Raw genomic sequence first — 20,192 nt, forward strand, 5'->3', positions numbered from 1 at the left:
CCTTAAAAACATTCTCCAGTTCTACTGTGTGAGGTCTCTGTTCTAACGATGAAGTCTGCAGGTCACCCAGGTAGTTACCTGTACGTGCCTGGTGTGTATCTTGAGAAATTTCAATAATTGAACTTTGTGGCATCCATGTCATGTCAAAGGAGGCTCTCCGAAGGAAGCTGTATTGACCTATCAGATAGTGATGTATTATTAATTTTCTTGTAGTTCTCATAATCTAAAGCTTTTGCTTCAGGCCTTTCAGTTGAATTAGGAAATCAGTAAACTGTTAATTGTTTAGTCTCTAGTCACTGTCGTTTTCTGACAGTTGTGCGTGGGTTGAACAATATACATGGTGTATTACTACAAAAAATGCTGCTTCTGCCTACCTCTCAAACTTCTCTTTTGCATTTCAGTGATTTTCCTCAAATCACTTGTATTTAAGTTTAATTTCTGTGCAAGATCATTAATTGGGTTCAGAGCAACTCAGTGGTGATCCTTGATGCTAGACTGAAAACTGGTGCTAAACTTTTCTTCTCAAAGATTAAGGAGTTGGCAAATAATGTGCGGTAGATTCTTATAAAGTGCAGAAATAAACTTACTGTGATTAAAATATCCACTGGGGCTGTGTGACAGGACAGCTGCTTGGCTGTTGACTAAATGAGCTGTAAGTGATTACACAGACACTGTTCCTACTTACCAAGTCTCTCTCAGACTGATTAATGGTTCTCATTGATTCAGGCTTTGCTTGAGATTACTACACTGCAGTCTGTTAAGGCAGTTTGCTGTATTCTTTCTTTGCTTGATGAGTACCAAATACTAAGCAGCTCTAGCCTAAGGAAAAAGTGTTTTTCAAAGAAGAGGTTACCTAGAGAGGTAAGTGCTCAGATATCCAATGTAATCATTAACAGTTTGGACTCTGTTTCTGACATGTGATTCCTAGTGAGAGGTGTTGCAGGGGAGCAGGTGGTGGCCTTCTCTATATTCAAAACAGGTTGAGTTTGGCAGTTTTAAGAGTGCAGTATCCTCCTCAGCAGATCAGTCTTAAAAGATACTTATCAAGGTGATTTGTCCAAGGAGCCCATTTGGCTGTCAGGAAAAAAGCCACAAGCCGCTTTTTTAGTGCATGTTTTGTTCTCCCTCCATCATGTGCTGCTGAGGGAGCAGAAGGGAGAAAGACTAGCATAAGAAAAGTTCTCTTATACCTCTTCTTTTTAACTAAAGTATTTAACTGCTAAGATGGAATATTTCACTTTCAAATTCAGCTAGAATGCACCGCCTGCTAAATTTTCACCAGAGCAGCTCAGTGCAGCCAAGGTGTTCTCTTGTGTGGTGTCTAAGAGATGGGTTTTGCTCATCAGAACTCCAAGGTGTTTGGTTTTCCTCAGCTGGTGACAGTACTGTAATCATAGTTCTGTTGCTTAAGGCAGGATTACACTTCCACACAAACCTATGACTGCAGCTTGTCTAGAAAGATCCACAGCAACTTTAGTTAGCTTGTGCACGTCCAACAGCACGTCCCCAAGGTTTGTGTAGTTCACTCTGCTGCATTCTAACCACAGAATGTTTTCTGCACCTGAGCAAACTTTGTTAAACCTCTCTTGGTTCTGTCTGCACAGTATTAACACTGCAGTGGGGATTTAATAATGGGTGGTGTGTTACTGCAGTGAAATGGCCTGTCATAACCCAATGAACCGCAGATGTGTGGATTTGGCTTAGCAAGAAAAGGAGGGTTGGTATGTTTGGGTCATTTACCATTAATAACAGTTTTTTGACTTTGTGGTGTCTGGCTGACCATCTCAGAGAACACAGAAGGGTTGGCTGCTTCTGCTGCATTTTAAAATTTGCTTTACATATTGCATATTACTAAGAGAAGGTAATAACTTTCTAGCTACAATTGATTAACTGATCCCTGAGCATTTCTTTGTGGCTTAGTCTGGAGAAGTCTAATCCTACAGAGACATTGGAAAAAGAATCCCTGCTGTGTAGGATTACATATTGCAGGGAGCTGTATTATTATGTTACCAGTGCTGCCTGGTAATTATTTTTCTGGGTTCCTTTTGCCACGCTTTCTACCATAGCTGAGTGTTTTCAGAGTTGTCTCAGTCACAATTACCTACCCATAGTATTTCTCCTCAAAAAGCAGCAGAAAAAATAAAAGCCAAAAGGGAGTAAAGAGGACTGTGATTGTTCAATCCTAGGAATGGATTGTGTCAGAGCCAAAATAGGTTCTATATGCGTGTATAAGAAAATCTTTTTAAAACCCTTTGTCCAAGAGCCTCATGCTTTAAAAAGTGAAATGACCATGAGTGCCGAATAGTTGACAGGAAGGGTAACCTGGTCCGTGGTGGTAGAACTTGTCAGGTTGCACAGATTGTGCTCAAATTGTAGACTCCAGGCTGAATCTGTACTACAAGAAGGTTTTGGCTGAGGATTAGGGCTGTGGACATGAAGAATCATTTCTATTTTTGAGACAGTCTCCTCTTTCTTACCTTTCACCTAACAACTAGGGGAGCAGCTGTGGTATACCTCAGGCTCCATGTGGCAGCCTGTGGTGCTGGGCCTGGCTGGTAACACTGGACCAGTATTCTGCTTCTCTCTAAGGAGCCCTCTTTAAAATATAGAGGGCTTGGATAAAAATGAACAGAGTAGCCCTATCATACAGACACAGCAAAAGAATTTACAGCACAGTTTCTTCAGAGACAGCCATGGGAATCTCTGCCAAAGGACTAACAGGAGTTTGTCTTCTCAGACTCTGGATTGGCACACTGTCTAAAATGCTTCTTGGAGCTGGATGTGAAACCTTCCTCTGCTTTCAGGTTCTTCCATTTGTTGTACGGACATTGAATTTGAAATGTCCCAGACCTGAATAGAGGAAGAAAATAAATAAATAAGGTTAATTAAACTCTACTGCTGTTACTGGGAATGAATAGCATAAAGCAGCTTTTGTCTGGGAGACAGGTACTTTTCTGTGTGGCCCTTCAATGGACTGGAATTTGGGACAGGCTGTAATTTGACCCTGGGATGAAGGGAATGGTAGCCTGAAAGAAAAAGAAGTTGGCAGGAGTCAGTGTATTTGGTGCTGTCTGCTGGTTTTGGTTTTGGTTTGAAGTTTTCCTGACTGCAGAGTAACTGTGCTCTGCATTCATCTCTGCTGGCATGAGAGTCACAGAAAGATGATGCTTGTTCTCTTTAGCTTTTTAAGCAATGCTGCATCTTCCACCTAGATTCTGTTTTAAAATTGCTTGGAAGAATATTTCTCCATTACTGACACAGATGTATCTGATAGTTTGGGGCAATACCCTTATATTACAGTCACCAAAAAACGTGCTGATGAGTTTTGACATTCATTGCACCGGTGGCCCCAGTGGCCTCTGCCGGTGTATCTGTATGGGCACAGATTCTGACAGAAGCCACCAGAGGGAAAAAAAAATCTGGGAACAGCTTGCTGCCTTGTGAAGTGATTTCAATCCACCTCGTTCTTCACAGCATTTTCTGAATGCAGGTGGTGTAGCACCTCAGGGAGGCTGAGCCTCCCTAATCCATGCCTGTGCCAAGTATCAGGGGACTCGTTCCACACATCGGTTACTTTAGCATTCCAGAGATCAAAATTAAAGACACAGTTGATGGCATCAGCCCTCTCTCTCTTCCCATCTCCCTGCCCCGAATGGTTTATCCACAAGTTACATAAACCAAGTAACAGTGGAAGGCCGGATGTGAACACCACTTTTGCTCTTGGTTTTTTCACTAGTGAACGAATAGAGCCACTTGAGCATGTGAGTCAGCCCCTGCTTAAAGGTGTTTTGCTGTCAACTCACTGATACTCATCATCTGTCTGGAATATGCAGGAGATTAGTAGATGTGCAGGATGCTATTACCTATACATACAACCTAATATGCATGAGGTGGTTACCTAATAATTTCTTGCTCATTGCTCTGCTTTCTTGTTGCTTTTTGGGAGCTGCTTTCTAGTCAGACTTTTGACTCTTGCCACCATCAATTATTTGTGATTTGGATTCTGGTTTAGTGGAGCAGTTTTGATGCACTCTGCAGAATCTCATGCTTTCACCAAATGACCAAAATCTGGAATTGAAGTAAGATTCTGGCAGTTGTGTTCCAATTTGCTTAAAAAATGCTTTTCTTTTTCTTTTATTTTTTTTTTCCCCCTAAAGTCTTCTCTGCTGACTTGTATACTAAATTGAATTTTCATGCATAGTGTGGAATTCTTCAGCTTTGGTAGAAGTTTAACCACATAAAGGTGGATAAAATAAAGCAAGCAGGAAAAAAAATACTTTCTGGTCATTGGGGTATTACGTATTAAAAATCCTAATCCAGAGGAAGAAAAATGTTTAAATGAAAGCTGAGGGTGTGCTATTCCTCCTTTTGCAGATACAGCAGTTTAATGAAACACAAAGCAGAATTAGAAGAGTTGGAATTAGTTTTAAAATCTGAGAGAGAGGTTCTGCAACAAGAGAGAAGATCAAATGCAGTAACCACTGGGGAAAATCAGAAGCTGAGGGAAGAACTGGACAGGTATGGTTCCTTTGCTAAATTGTTATATATTTAGTTTAAAAGTCAATTACGCAAAACATGGATATGTTGCTTTAGCTCTGAAGTACCTTCATATAATGCGTCTGTGGTTTTTTCTCTATTTCAGTACTGTTAATTTGGTAATTTTAACTCATTAAATATTGTCAGCTTCATGAATACTGTCAACCGATACTGTTATTTGGTGCTTCAGACCTGGGACCTTTGCTCATACAAAATAAGCTTCCACATGTGGTTGGTTCAGTTCACAAGGGTTTTCTGCAATGAATTGTTTCCAAGCACTTGCCTTTAGTCAGAGCTACAAATGCCCAACCCCCCAGATGGTACTGGGTTTTTTTTTCCCTTGAGGAGAACTGGTTTATGGTTTTTACACGATATGATTTTAGCTCTAGGAGTTACCATTGTTTATTTTCTGCTTCCCAGAGAAAACTGCCATTTCTGTTACTAAAAGCAGTCTTAGAGACTCTTGATCAGTGGGTAGCTGTTCACTCATGGCAGAGCCCCTTTTGAGAGCCACCCCCAAAAACCTCCCCCTAGCCTTGCTAATTACTACGAAGGTGTTTTGAGAATCTGTTTGGTACAAATAAGGGGCCAAGACCACTTCAAGTTAAAGCAATGTCAGGTTAAATTATATTTAAAAATCACATTTTAAGTTGAGGCACGATTGTACAAGTGTACTTTAGAACAGTGCAGAGCTCTCCAGAGGTTTTCTCAAGTTTTCTGTTCCTAATTCATTTTCTTAGGGACAAAGACGTCGCATAATGTTGATTGCAGGGCTGGTAGAGAGCCAGGCTTATCTGTCAGCAGATACAGAACTTAATCTGTTCGTTTAGTTATTTAATGTTATGCCTTCATGATTTGTAGACATTTTTATATTTACCTAAAAGTGTAAAAGACTGCCACAGTATCATCTTACAACACTACAGCGTTTCACACTTCAGAACACTTAAATGCTCATATTTCATGCATCAGGATAAAAACAAGAATGTGTTTTCTTTATTTTTTGCCAGATAGAGCTGCCTTTATATACAAATGCTCTTAAATACTTTGTGCCTCAGAAATTTGTGGTGTGTTTCTCACATATTGAGGAAACAGCAGTTTTATTTTTCATGTATTTTCCTTTCAGTTCTTTTGTAGATTAGAAATTTTTTTATAATGTTATCACTACTTCTTAATAAAATTTTATTATATGCTTAGAATAAAAATGTCCTTAGGAGTTACTCTTTGGAACTATGTTTGATTTAGTGAGAGCTGCAAACAGATGTGGTGTGGTCTTTGAATGTGAGGTCGTTTCTGTGAAGCATCCTTCTTAAGTCTGCTGTCTTCTTCGTGTTTAGGGTGAATTTCTTGCACAACCAACTAAAGGCAGAGTATGAAGGGCTGCATTCACACACTAAAGAGCTGAAAACTTCCTTGAACAACTCTCAGTTGGAGTTGAATCGTTGGCAAGCTCGCTATGATGAGCTGAAAGAACAGCACCAATCCATGGATATCTCTCTGACAAAGCTGGATAACCACTGTGAGGTGAGTAGCTGTAGATACACAGCTGCTGCTGCTTTTGAGTTAGAGAGCTGACATTTATTGTGTGAAGCTTTTGACATGCTATGTATAGAAGGCCAAACTAACAATGCACCCATAAGAGTTTGAAGTTTATGGGTTTGTATCTTAGGTTGCCATGCTACTGTTGTTACCTTGATTATGGTGCACTCCAGGGAAGCCAGATGCAGAGGAGAGCTTAATTTGTCTTGTTTAATAGCTCCTGTCCCGTCTAAAGGGAAATCTGGAAGAAGAAAACCATCACCTCCTGAGTCAGATTCAGATGCTGAGCCAGCAGAATCAGATGTTACTGGAGCAGAACATGGAGAGCAAGGACCAGTATCATGAAGAACAGAAACAGTACATGTAAGAAAAAAGAGATTTCAATTGTGAAACCTAAAAAAGTAATCTAGATGAATATAGAATACAAATCATCCATCAGAGCTAGAAGAGCAGGCAGTGGAATGATAGGTCTTCTTGATATCTGTCAGAAAAGGGGGTGTTTGGTAGGAGATAAGTGTAACTGGAGAAAGCACAAAATGTTTTCACATTTCCTTACTGCAAAGGGATGTTCACAAAACACCTGGGGAAGCACAGCTCTTTCCAAATAATACAGATGAACCTATGTGGAAAATTCAGTTAGAAAAGATTGGATGCCAAACCCAGTGGTACTTGTCAAAGAAGAAGAGTTTGGGAAAGTTTGGAAAGATTTTTAAGATTTTGGAAAACAGCCAAGTTGCAACACAAATTTAGTCTTATGAGAGTAATTTTATATTTAGGTTCCTGAAGAATAGCAAATATTCATATTCATCTTGGTTTTGTCATTTGCATTTCAAGAAATACCTGCTTTCATGTTGTTTTTAAGGATACAGACATCAACATATGTTGCTGTGTCCTTCATGCACAGGTTGACACGCTGAAGTGAGATACCCTGTTTAAAGATACTGTGCCTTTACAAAGAATCCTGTTTTCACTGCAGTGAATTTCTCTTACAGATATGAAAGAAGGAAGAAAAAATGTCCTTAATCCCAAGAATTTTAGTTTAAGCACATCAGGATGATGTGGGAGTTACTGAGTTGAGTTTTATAGCAGTACTGGCTTATATGGTTGAAGTGTTAAGAAATTGTTTGCTGAAATAGGCTGAATACAGTTCAGATGTACTCTGTTTATCCTGGTGTCTGACTGTTCTGTGATAGAGGTACATTTGCCCTACTACTTGAATGAAAATAAGATTTGCTAACTTCCAGTGTGTAGGTTAATAAAATAATGAGTGAGAGATATAGTTAATTTTAACACCCACCAAACTAACTCTGCCTGAGATATTAGTAATCTAGCACCACCATCTACTGTTGTTCTTTCACCTTTCAAACTTATTGCACAAAAATCACCCGCCAGCGTGGTTGGTAGGCTTTTACATTTGCCCTCTTGAAGCAGACTGTAAATGAACTCAGTGGGATTCTGAAGGTTCAGGATAGGAAGGTATTTCAGTCTCTTTCCTCTCTTGGTGGCTTTTGGTCTTCAGTTTTTTGATTATGCTTAATTTCATACAGATGATTCGGAATATGCTTTTCCCCCTCACAGTGATAAATTAAATGCCTTAAGGAGACATAAGGAAAAACTTGAAGAGAAGATAATGGATCAGTACAAGTTCTATGATCCTGCTCCAAAAAAGTAAGTTCCACATGGATTTGGTTCTGCTGTACAGATCTGTGAGGACAAGAAAGGGCTTTCTGTAACTGGGGATAACAGAAACTTCTCTGAAGTAAGGGTGGTGTCATTTCCACTTGTCTCTTCACTCTTACTCTGAAAGCTATTCCCTGAAGCGCAGCAGGGTGTGTTAATGTGGAATATAGGGCCTCGTGCGGGGCCCTCTGTATTAATACACGAATCTGAAACAAAATTAATTGGGAAAGAGCCACTTTGCTCCCAGTATGGTGACTAAACAGCACTAGGAGCTTTCAGAGCTGCTCTTTCAAAGCAAGGGATAAGCAGTCTGTTGGAGAGAAAGGACTTAAAAATTATGTTAAGAACAAAAAAGAGCCAAGCTAATTCCACCATACCTAGTTCTGACTGATAACCTTAGCAAAGAGGCTTCGAAGCAGCTTTCATTTCTTTCCTCCTTGGTCTGTTCTTGTAGTGGAGTTTTTCACACTGTAAGAATGTCTTACATGGGTCCATATGTGTAGTTTAGATTTCTAGCAGAGTGAACAGTTGTCTTTCTCACATTTCTCGTGCTGAAGAAATATTTCTGTAAAAGTAATTTTGACTTCAGTAGAGAAATGGATCTCAAGTGCTGTGAAATTTATGCTACATTCTTTGAACCAAATCATGACAGTAAACAAAATAAGAATGTAGGATGGCTTGATGGCTTTAGCACAGCTGTAAACTTCTTTGGGGAGTATTTCTTATAGCATTTTCTGAATTCCATTCACAAAACCTGCTTTATCAGGAAAAACCCCTGGATTGGAGCCAGAGCCTTAGTCAAATTAATCAAGCCAAAGAAGGAGACTCCAAGGGAGCGGTTGAAACCAGCAGCAGAAAGCCCCACATGGCATTCTGAATCCCCAGAGATGGTAAACTCTCCATCTGCTTCCCAAAAACTGAAATACCAACCTGAGGCTCAGGATAATACCTCTCAAGGGTCAAACCCTGTGGAAGAGAGAGAGAACCCTGGGGGTTCTTCAAACAAAGGTAAGGAATGCCCAGCCCAAATTTATAACCTGAAAAAATTTAAAAAATATTTAATATATAGAGAATGTTAAGGCTCAATCACTTTATATTTTATGTCCTTTTTTTTGGTTTTGGGGTTTTTGGTCGGGTTTTTTTTTTTGTTCAGTTGGTTTTGGTTTGGTTTGGTTTTTTTAGTACAACAAAAGTTTTAGTATGCATAAAACCCTGAACTAGAAATTTGAGTAAACTCTAGAAGGTAACGGGTTGGGTTTAGTTTTAGTTTACTTTCTTCCTTTTATCTACTATTACCCCCTTGGCCTTCTGTGTAAAATTCCTTCGTTTTCCTAGGTGTATTGCATGTTACTGAATAAGTTGGTTCAAATAGTTCATTTACTGGGGTTTTGTAGCAAAGCAGTTTAAAACTTGATCATGGAATGATGTGTAGTTCAGGAGAGGCTGATCTTTGAGGGGCATGAGCTGGCTGACAGCCACTGCCAGCAGGTGGTGCACGTGCAGAACAAATAACCCATTTATTGTAAATAACTGTAAATAACTGTATTGTAAATAAGCTGGTGATTTTGGAGGACAATACCATGTTTTGATTTAGAATTGAACAAGGAATTTTATAATGTTAAATGATGAAATTATTTTTTTTAACACTAAGGCATATGTAGGGAAGATGGAATGGTTTTCTGTTATGTTAGTTTATACAGTAAATCAGGTGTTCCTAATTATGGGAAATTTAAAAGAAAGTTCCTCAAAATAAATACTCTTCATCCTTACTAAAGGTAATATATATGTCCCAAGCTTTGTTTATTCTATTGAGATAATTTCTGTCAGCTTCTATATGTAGATTGTTGTATTCCAGGAATACTTTTCAAGAAGCAAATTTGAAATTGATACTTGAATAAAAATTCCTGTCTTCCCACTGTGGTGGGTGGGAAACAGAAGGGGGGAGCAGCTGAGAAAAGTGGAACTCTTATTATAAACTACTGCAAGTATCTGTCTGTCTGAAGGTTTCCTTTTGATTGGGTAAAAAGCCTTTCTCTATTCTAATTCTTTGAGGTCATTTATTCACTTAAAGTAAAAACAGATGTTTTATGGAATAAGATCATCCATATGATTCCAGGAGATGTTAAGTGTTTAACATGCATCAAAAGTTCAGCATGGGAAGTTGGGCTTGGGTTGCCACAGAACAAGGCCCTTGTAGAGTGCCAGAGATAACAGAAAGTCTCTGGGGCTTCATTTATTTTGATGTTGTGTGAAACACACTTCTGTGCAGATGCAGATCACCGGTACTAAAGCCTAGAAGACATCCAGGAAATTTGAGTGTGTTATCACTGAGTAACATGTACACCAATTTAATTTTATATTATAAAGCAAAAACATTTTGAATGCTCTAACAGTAATTTCTTAGTGGACTTGCTTAAATATTGTGTGTATGTGGTAATCTATGACTTAACCTGAGTCAGATTAGCTATGTTCAGCTATGCATTCATCAGTCCTCCATTATAGGTGTTGGTCATTGTTTAGCCGTATCTGGTTTTACTGCTTGTGTAGTCTTTAATCTGTGTTAAGACATTTTAAATTTTATTTATAAGGCTTTTTTTTTTTACTTTTTTTTCTTCTTCTTTTTGGGATACCTGGGTGATAACAATTTAGCTGCACAGCGCAAAAAGATTGCCTTTTTGAGAAGCAAAAGCAAGGATAAAGAAAAGTCTCCTAAGTCTCCATCGAATCATCAGTCTTTCTCTAATCGGCTCCGGTTCTGGTCTTCTTCCGACATCCCATCCTCTCCTAACGAAACTCTTTCTTTCCCGGAACTGGGAGTTTTCTAACAACTTCTCTGTAGCATTTATCTTCATTTATTTCTGTCAAATATTTAAAAAAAAAAAAAAAATCCCATATGCCATAAAAGAATACGCACATTGATAGAAACACTCAGCATGTCTATACAATACTCTAAATACAAGCAAAGATTAGTGAACATGGACTTAAGTTTTCCTGTAGAAGATGAATCACTCTTGCACACTGTGGATCATTTCTTCAATGCAGCACACTTAGGGGACCTCATGGCATACAGTTTGCGTATGTATATTGGCTGTGGTGCATGTTGTAAGTGAAGTTGCTGTTCGCTTCAATATTTTCTTGCAGTCATGTACTTGCATTGTGTCCAGTTAAAGTGTTGATTTGCTGTTGCTATGCTTTCTACAGTGTGGTAGTCATACTAAAATACAAATACAGTCTTAAACTCCAGAGATTTTTCCAATAGTCTGTGCTACTAAATGATTTTAAAAGACAAGTTTTTTAACATCTTTTTCTGCTTTTAAATAGTCTAGCTTTGAATATAGAGTGGAAGCTACTGGAAAAATTATTCTCAGCCAAGTGTCTTGATGCTTGCATTCAAACCTGATATTTGCAAGGTTTTATACTTCCAACTGTGAAAATTCATCCTGAATTGAGCTGATGTTTTGGTTTCTTCTGATTCAGTTTCAACAGATTTTTTGGAAGAAGAATGTAGATTTGTTCTCTTAAGACTGGGAATAACCTTCATTAATCCATTGCCCAGAATTCTTGTTGTCTAGTAGTCATGACCTGGTGGCTTCTGAAATGAATGTGCAGGTCCAGTCCGCACCGTGTTAGAGAATTAGATGCAGCATGGGCAGTGTGCTACCAGGAGCTCAGCAGAGAGGCCAAAAGATCTCGTTTCCCTTCTCACTCTGAGAAGTGTCCCTGGTGGCACAACCAGGGACTCTGGCAGAATAGCCTGTTGCTGCCCATTTTGGGATTTGTAGAGAATGTTAAATCTCCAGGGTAATTAATATTTTTGGCATCCATAGAACTTTTAAGTGTGTCTACAAAGTCAATTAGAAATACAGATTTGCATGTGAAGCTTTAGCCAGTAATTTCCCCTGCAGGCGTGGTATAAGCTTCAGTTCTGAGAGCAAATGCTGGCCCTATGCAGTGGAGTCCACACAGACCTTGGGAGAAAACATTGTTCCTGAATGAAGTCAGCTTCCAGGGGCCACCTAAGATGACAGCACCTTGGTCCATTTCTCTAATACCACTTCACAGCTGCTCTGTGCTTTGAACTGTCTGTCCATTTTCTCTGCAAGTTGTTTATTTTGACTGCTGCACTCTGCTGCATTTTCAACATTCGGTTTCTATTAATCAAGTAGTCTATAGAAATATATACAGAATCTAGAATCTTGCATCTCATTAAGTGTGTTTTCTGTAGTACATTCTTTAAATTTTGTTCTATGTGTGACTTAAAGCATTACATTCATGTTACAAGGAATTAATTAACCTGCTTCATCAGTGGAAAAGAATTTTTCAGATTCTTAATCTAAGTAATATTCTAGCAGACAGTTTTGTTGTTCTCCTGCTAAGATCCCAGGAACTCCACTTAAAAATCATTGCACCAGAACATCATAAGAGCAGTTTCAACCTTGTAAAGACTGAGCTCTTACCCACAGCAAAGATCTAAGCCTGAAAGCAGTTAGCTTAGTGCATGGATCATGATAGATAATTTTCAAATCAGCATTATTTTTCTTTGAATAAGAGCATGACTACTGTCACTCTTTCCTTATTCTATTTTATTACTGAAGTAAGTACTTACAAAATGCACCTACAAGTAATAATGTTATGGGAATTTCACACTTCACTTATCTTTTCTGGATTCATGTCTTTGCTCCTTTTCTTCCTCCTTTCACAGTAATTGTTGCATGTATAATATCAACCCTCCCACCGGCACTAAGCAGCCCTTGTCACTCCCACACTTTACAGAGAGCACACATGATTGACAAGCTGGTGGCAGAAATTTCCTATCCACTACTGCACTGTTTATGGAAAAGCTTGCCAAACTAGCGCCTCTGTTGTGCAGTTTCTTTGTGCCTGTTTGTCATGTTCGTATGGGCAGATAAATACAAATCCCCAAATGCTATTTTTTCACTGAGTCTTATTCATTTACCTCTCTCCCCACCAGCGCTAATGGACCTAAAGCAAAAAAGGAATTCCCATCACGGAGGCAGCAATGATAATGTTGAAATTTCAGCAGACTCTGCAACAAAACCCAGCTGTGTGGAAATGGGTCCCAGGACCTACTCAACCTCAGCTATTCACGTGCACACTTCCACTCCCATCTCTCGGCTCCAGAGCAGGCCCAAAGGTGTGTGGTGCATTTGATACACCGGCTGGTAGTGCCAGGCATGCTGCTTCGTAGCTCCTGCGAGGCTGCTAGTGGCATTTGAGTATAAAGCCAGAGCACTAATATTTTCACTCCTACTTTATCTGCTTAATGGTTTAACGATGAAATACAGGGTTTACTCACTCTTGTAATGTCATCAACTTGACAGACCACATTTGACTGTCAGTTCTTCAGTGGTTCCCTACCCAGTGTTTAGAAGATGGGTCTATAAAACCCTCTTGGATCACCTCAGTCTTCTACACTGCTAGAGAGACTGGCCTGAAGGATTAACCTTTCTGTGTTGAATTGGCCTTTTAAGTTTTATGTTCTTTTCCAGGCTATAATTCAGAAGATAATCTATGTGAACAGTCCCCGGAGGTGGAGTTTGCAAGCACCAGACAGCATGGTAAGCTTGTAGCATGTGTGAGTGCTCTAAACATCTGCATTAAGACTTGTTTCATTACATCCGTGTGAACTGTCCTGGAGTATTTTAGTTACATTAATATTACAGAAGGAGGTGTAGTAATGCAGCACCATTTTGGGAATGTGGTTCCAACTGCTTCTAGTTTTCTGCTGAAGCTTTTAATGGATGTTTTGCCAAAATGAATTTTCAAAACAATGTTAATGTTGAGGCAAGTTGCCTTCCCCCACCAACAGACCTTTTAATGCATGTCCTACAGATTTGTTGGTGATTTTTTTTTGAGAATGTTTAATTCCTTCCTTAAGGGAGTGAATCAGCAGTAAGAAAAATTCTGTGTGGGGCTTGTGGATGCACAGTGGCAAGACTGTTGAAGCAGCAGAACTGCCTGCCTAGAGATTGTGGAAGACTTAATTTGCAAGCTGGCTAGCAGCTCCTTCCAAAGAAAACTGAGAAAGAGACAGCAACTTATTGTTGAGCTTTTTCAGTATCTGCATTACTTTATAGTTAGTGTAAAAACAAAACCCAGAAGGTACTACTTTATGCAAAAAATGAGATAAACAAGATGGATCCTAAACAACTTGAAAAATGAAGATGGTTTCTACTCAGTCCAGATTTTGGCATCCTGTGTATATTATGTTGTTAATGTTTTCAAAGTGACTTAGTTGCACAGGTCCTATTTTCAGAAGGGAGACTGATGCCAAGTCTTCTAGAGAATCAGAGGAACTTAAGATCTGTTTGTTCAGTGCTTGATTTTTGTTTTTCAGTGTCCAGGCCAAACAGTTTAGAGAGCAGTAGGAACGCTTCCAGCAGTAATTCACCTCTCAATTTGAAAGGTAAAGCTTTTACAGCTGAGTTATGACAAACAGGAAGTGAAATTCTGTGAAACTGTGTAAAATGCCATTTTCCTTCCAATTAATTTTAAAGACTGTTGTTTTGAAATGGTAATGATTATGCAATCTGGACATGGGAATCAAAATGCTGGCAAGAAGTGCTTTTCTAAGATTGATTCTGGCAAGGGGTGGCTTTTAAGGCACACAATCAAGTTTTGCTTCAGTCTGACTGGCATCGTATTGTGGGAAATATCAGGCCATTTATTAGACTCTCTGCAACGTATTAGACTCTCTACAGCAAGAGGTCTCTGTGGTTCTTACTCTGTACACAGCTTGTATATGGAATCAGTGTGCTCTGGAGATTTGCTTTTGCTGAAATTGTGCATCCTTGAAGGATGCCAAGAGGGAAAAATCCGCTTTCTGCTTTTCCACTGTCAGGTTCTAGCTCTCAGATCACACAGCCTGGGAGATCTTTTAGTGATTCACAGGTTGTAAAGAGGCACCTCAATATTATCTTATTAATATAAGGCTTATTAGCCTGCAGTGCTATTTTTATTCTTTGGAGAAGTAGTTGTGCTTGTTTAAGGTGCTGTAAGACTCTTACTACTCCTGATTTTTTCAAAGCTCTGATTGCTTTGACTTCTGTAGGAGAAAAAAAGTAAGGTAAAAAATGTCACCCAGTCTGTGTGGAAATGGCCCTGGATGATAAAGTTCCTACTTGAGTGTGAAATCTACTGATATTACATCAGAGCAGTGTCATTAATGGTATTTATGCTTCTCCTCAGGTTCCTTAGACCATATCCATGGTAGAACTGAGAGCCTCAGCAGTGAAGATATGGTGCCAAGCAGGGAGGCATCAGCCTTGCTCCGAGACACCTATTCCCTTCACTCTGTTGCTGCTTTCTTAAGCCCTAGCAGGCATGAGTCCTCCTCCCACCGGAATGGTTTGATGTCCTGTGATACACCTCTGAAGAACAATCCATCTCAGTCTTACGCAGGCAGGCAGCGGTCTGCCTCACCTGGCAGTGAGATGGTAACTTTGGAAGAGTTCTTGGAAGAGAGCAACAGGCTGTCTCTACCAAGTGTAAGTAAATAAAGCCAGATAGCCCATTTCAGATGTCAAAAAACTGTTAAAAGCTGATTTAGGAGGATGAGGGCATAGGGAAACAGAGAGAGACAAGATGATCCTTGTTCATATACGTGAGTACGATGATGTCTTGCAAATGAAACAGTTTCAATAACTGAGGCAAAATTAGCTTTCACATAGCACTCTGCTAATTTATTTTGGTGTATGAGCTGTGACAAGTCAGATAATTCACTGCAAGTACTGTGTGTTGGACTGCTGGGGCTCTTTGCTAGCAAATGGTTGTGGTCAAGGTTTTGTATTATATCATCAGTTCTCAGCTCCAGGTATTTTTATTTATAAACTGGTAACTTTTCTGTGTAATTTTCAGCACTAATTAGGAATGAAACCTAGAATACTTTTCAACTGAAGTGCAAAATACGCAGTTGTAAAAACCATCTCTTAATCTGAAAATATCAGTGCATTTGAGAAAGACTATTTTTCTTGCAGACGGAAGTTTTTGATACTTTTCACCATGTTTGTGTGTTGACTGGTGCTGGTTCAATGACTGCAACAATGTGTCTCTTATTGAAGTGCTTTTTTCAGGAATTAAATGTTTGTTTTCAAGATGACATTTGTGTTTCACTGCTCAGACATGCTGTACAATGTGAGGCAGTGCACTATTGAACAGGTATATACCTGTAAGGAATATCTTAACAATTAATTGATAGTGTAAGTGAACAGAGATTTCTGTTTTATGAATGCCTTGGTAAAAGTATTAAAATCAGCAGAGCTGTGCCATTTCATGGCATCGGTAAATTCTAGCCCTTGGATCTTCAGAGTAGTGTTTAAATATACCTCCTACTCCCTCATTATTCCAAGTGCAATTCTTAGCTTTTAGAGATGTTTAAAATTATTATTTTTGTGTGTGTCTGTAACTACCTGACCATGTCCATTTTCATTCTTTCTGTCATCCTGTTCCTTTTCAGCATCGGCGCAGTTTAAATGAGACTGAAATGATTTCATTACACCAGTTTCTGTTAGAAGCTGATGCACTGTATCCCTCTTGCTACTCCTTATGTCCTTCCATTCATCAGGAGCATTCGCAGTCACTTGAATCGGTCCTCAGTGTTTCATGTCCTGACAGCGTGAGGCACAGAACAGGCAGGGGAAATAGGAGATCTGCTTCATTCTATATCCCCAGGGTATCCATTGTTCTTATTATGAAGGCAACAGCTGCTGACTTACCACAGCTTTTGCTAGCATATTAATACCTATAGAAGCATACTGTAACTCTTACTTGTTATTTTAAAGGCTGGCAGATCACTTGCATTAATTGCTCCTAAAGTATTTGCAGTGCTTGTTCGTACACATGCGTGTTTTCGGAGGATTCATCCTTCTGTAATGTTAATGTGTGTAACAGCTGTTTAAATAAAGTTAAAAATAACCTTAATGCTTTAACACTTAGTGGAGCTTAGAAATTTTTACACTGCACTATTACCATTGATGGTGTTTGGTTATGGAAAATGAGTTTTTTGGCTGGAAGAAATATTTGGAACACTAGTGAAATAAGGATATTAAGCTTTAAACATGCTCCCTGAAGAAAACAAGTAAATTTCATTAGCTTGCTCAGCATGTTGTTTGTAAAGACAGCATGTCCCTTAACTGTTCTGAGCATGCCTTTTACTAATACTACAATGGCTGCTGATCAGACATTGCCATTTTTGGATTGCATGGACCATCCTCATGAAATACTCATTGTATGTTTTCTTTTACCACCAGGTTAATTGTCTGACTTGAAATTTGCAAGTTCATAGTGGGCGAACAATTTTTGTAATGGTATTTTTGTACATTTCATTGTATCGCACATGCAGCTTTTAACATATATTGAGTGGGAAAGGTGAAGGGAATCAATGGAGAAGGAATGAAACTTTTTTGTAATGCTAGCACATTTCCCCAAGGTATTGTCTTCTGTTACCTTCCTGAAGTTACTGTAGAGAGTTATCCAGATGAACTGTATTCTGGAAGATGACAGACATCATTGATATCTGCTGATACCAAAGGCTGATGTAATCAATATGATATTGATGTTAAAGTGACAGTGGCTGATGTGAAAGGAGGCAAAAGAGCTGCTGTCCAGGTTGCAACCAAAATGAAACTTTTAAAAATTATGACAATTAACCTGGCAAACAAGGCTGTCATAATCTAATTACAATAAGCACATTTTTCCTTGAGTTGGATTTATACCCATTTAAGCATTCATCTCTTTTGTTCCCCACTATATAAAATCTATGGTTGTGTTTGGCTTGAATTAAGTGGGAAGGAAGACTATGTGAATACAGAGTTCTGCATGATTCTTTAAAAAAAATGTGTTGTCATTAATGTGATGTGCATATTTTCTCACACCAGGACACCTCCACTAACAGAGATGACTTGCTCGGCGATTATTTTAGGAAAGCAAATGAGCATTCAGCTACTGGGAACTTGCTGGTTCAGCTGTCCAGAAAGGAGGCTGCTAAGATGCCCACTAGTCTTGTTGCTCCAACTGTGAAGATGGCCATCGCTGGTGAAGAAGGAAGAACAGCTAAGCCTGACAATTACATGAAGCCAAACCTCAGACAAGTTGAACCTGATGCTCTGGCAAAGCCCCAAGGGTCCCTTAAGCTTCCTCACACGCCACAGCACCAGTCTGGCAGCGGGATGCGGCCGATGGCACAGCCTCAGCAGCCTGGAACTGTGAGCAGGAGGAGTACGTCACTGAGCAGGGCATTTAGCTTAGCCTCTGCAGACCTCCTCAGGGCTGCTGGCCCAGAGGCCTACAGGCAGGAGAGCCCTCAGAGGTCAGGAGCAGAGCTGCATGGGGGCAAGGACGCTGTCAGTCAGACCACCAGAGCTTCTGTGCCAACGAGCTCCCAGGCACCATTAAGAGAGAGGCCGCAGTCTGCAAAGGTGGCAGGTTCCGTGCAAGGTGTTGATTCCCGCTGTCGGCAGCTTGATGCGAGGCGCCTTTCCCTGGTCCCACCAAAAGATGAGAGGCCACTCTCCTTCCATCAGTTCTCTGCCTCACCCACTGCATCCACCAGCAGTCTGAATGCTCAGCAGCAAGAGCGTGTGAACCCTGGGCAACACTACTCGTCTGCATCACACACTCCCTCAAAAGTCAAACCCAAGTCAGCACCTCGTACTGAGGAGGTGGCCACAGTGGCCCCTGCCAGAGCTGTTTGCAGCAGCACTGAGGGAAGTACTTCCCCAGGGCAAGGCCAGGGTGATGCCCTACCCACCAAGTGCCAGGGTAAGCTGTTAGAAAGCAGCTCCGGGACTGTAGAGGAGCCCATGAGAGGAGGCACCTCCAACAGCACAGGTGGGTCTCCTGATCCCCAGGGGGATCAGCAGACGGTTTGGTATGAATATGGCTGTGTGTAACCCACAGGTGTAGTTGTAATACATGTGTTTGGTATGGCTGATGTCCAGGTACCATTTATCTAGACACTGTCAGGTCTTAAAAGGCATCACCTACATGCTGCTCTGAGTGTTCTCTGGGTACTGTTCTGTAGCTGGACAAAGTGTGATTAAGAGAAGCAAGGAGCAAAACTCCAGTCCTTCTTCTGACGCTGTTGTGCCTAAAACAAAGTGGAAGCCTGACCTAATCTCACAGCAAACTTGGCACCTGATTCTCACAGGTTGTGAGCGTTCCCCAGTCCAGCAGAATCTTAGCAGGGTCTTCTGTCGTTGCTGCACGGTGCACCCTTTTACATGCATTAAAGAAAAGTTTCACAGGTCATGTGTGTGCTAAACCCAGCCTCCCCATTGGTAAATAACCACACTGAAAAGGTCATATAAAAGCCAAATTTCTCCCCTAAAGATAGAACCAAATGCTTAAGTAGCATAGAGATGACGAGCAGAAGTGCATGGCTTTAGCCATGGATCTGGTAAAATCTATTTTTCTAGCCACAGCTACATCTTATAGAAGGTATTGTGTAGACTTCAAGGATGGCATCTCAACCTTTCCCACTTGGACTGTGTAAACACAGAGGCCAGCATAATTACCCCACTGCCTTCACTATAGCTGCAGCTCAGTGGATCCTTGACTCTGCAACCACAGTGGTGCTGCCTTTTGAAACTTGTTTTATCTTTTATACAAACACTGGAACTATTGCAGCCTTTCAGGGGAGATGCCATTTCAGTTGCAATGGTGGCATCTCGTGTACAAAAGTGTCTTGTAAGTATGTATATAAGAAGACCAAGTACTGTATAAGAATGCTGTGTAAATTGTGTTATTACAACCTTGTGTGCATGACAGCCCACATCGTAAGTGGTTTGTGGGATTTTGTCTCTTAGAAATCCTTGTTTGTCTCCAAGAATTTTTCTCAGTATAGAAAGCAAAATAATTTTGTACGCATGTGAAAGAAATATACTTCTAAAAATCTATTTATGTGCAAAGAAGTTCCTTGTATGTTTCTGTCCAGAGTGTCATCAGCTGCTTATGTATATATGATCAAATGCATATTTTAATTCCATGTTTGTAAAGCTGTTTTTCTTGCAATAGACTAAATCTTTAAAAAAAAATACTTGTTTTGCTGGTTCTGATTTAATTTAGTAAAAGATAAAACTGATTCATTTAATGATGTTTTTGTTATCTAATATGTAGCAATCCCATTCTGAAAACTACAAAATTGTTTATAATAAAGATTAAAATAAAATTGATTGATGTTGTACTTTTTGTCCTTGGAAAAATAAAAACCCCCAAAAATGTGATTCGCAGTGCTGGCGATCTGTCTGCAATGGCTCTTTGTAAGCCTTAGTATTGATTTGCATGTCTGGGTGAAGTTTTATTTGTTTTTACAATGTAAGAAGGTATAAAGACTTCTACCAGAAGTCCTTTTGTTTAACTGTAACCTTCTTACCGAAGACTACAGGAGGGTTGAATATGCAAAGTAAGTGACTTACAGTTCA

The 20,192-nt window shown here is 39.8% G+C and overlaps 1 protein-coding gene across 2 annotated transcripts in view; it reads left to right on the top strand.

Moving 5' to 3' along the window:
* Nucleotides 1-19,943, top strand: part of CCDC88C (coiled-coil domain containing 88C) — a 99,501-nt gene extending 79,558 nt beyond the window's left edge. Inside the window, exons 21-31 of one of the 2 annotated variants that reach the window (XM_032111467.1) lie at nucleotides 4,375-4,518; nucleotides 5,871-6,057; nucleotides 6,290-6,435; nucleotides 7,651-7,740; nucleotides 8,519-8,760; nucleotides 12,725-12,907; nucleotides 13,263-13,331; nucleotides 14,111-14,179; nucleotides 14,962-15,260; nucleotides 16,229-16,444; nucleotides 17,649-19,943. In XM_032111467.1, the coding sequence (XP_031967358.1) occupies nucleotides 4,375-4,518; nucleotides 5,871-6,057; nucleotides 6,290-6,435; nucleotides 7,651-7,740; nucleotides 8,519-8,760; nucleotides 12,725-12,907; nucleotides 13,263-13,331; nucleotides 14,111-14,179; nucleotides 14,962-15,260; nucleotides 16,229-16,444; nucleotides 17,649-18,662 (2,659 nt within the window). In that variant the 3' untranslated portion in view covers nucleotides 18,663-19,943. The remainder of the gene's footprint in view (nucleotides 1-4,374; nucleotides 4,519-5,870; nucleotides 6,058-6,289; nucleotides 6,436-7,650; nucleotides 7,741-8,518; nucleotides 8,761-12,724; nucleotides 12,908-13,262; nucleotides 13,332-14,110; nucleotides 14,180-14,961; nucleotides 15,261-16,228; nucleotides 16,445-17,648) is intronic. The other variant, XM_032111468.1, reaches the window with a different exon arrangement.
* The last annotated feature ends 249 nt before the right edge of the window (nucleotides 19,944-20,192 follow it).

Source organism: Corvus moneduloides, chromosome 6, assembly GCF_009650955.1.
Source record: "Corvus moneduloides isolate bCorMon1 chromosome 6, bCorMon1.pri, whole genome shotgun sequence".
Taxonomy (NCBI): Eukaryota; Metazoa; Chordata; class Aves; order Passeriformes; family Corvidae; genus Corvus; species Corvus moneduloides.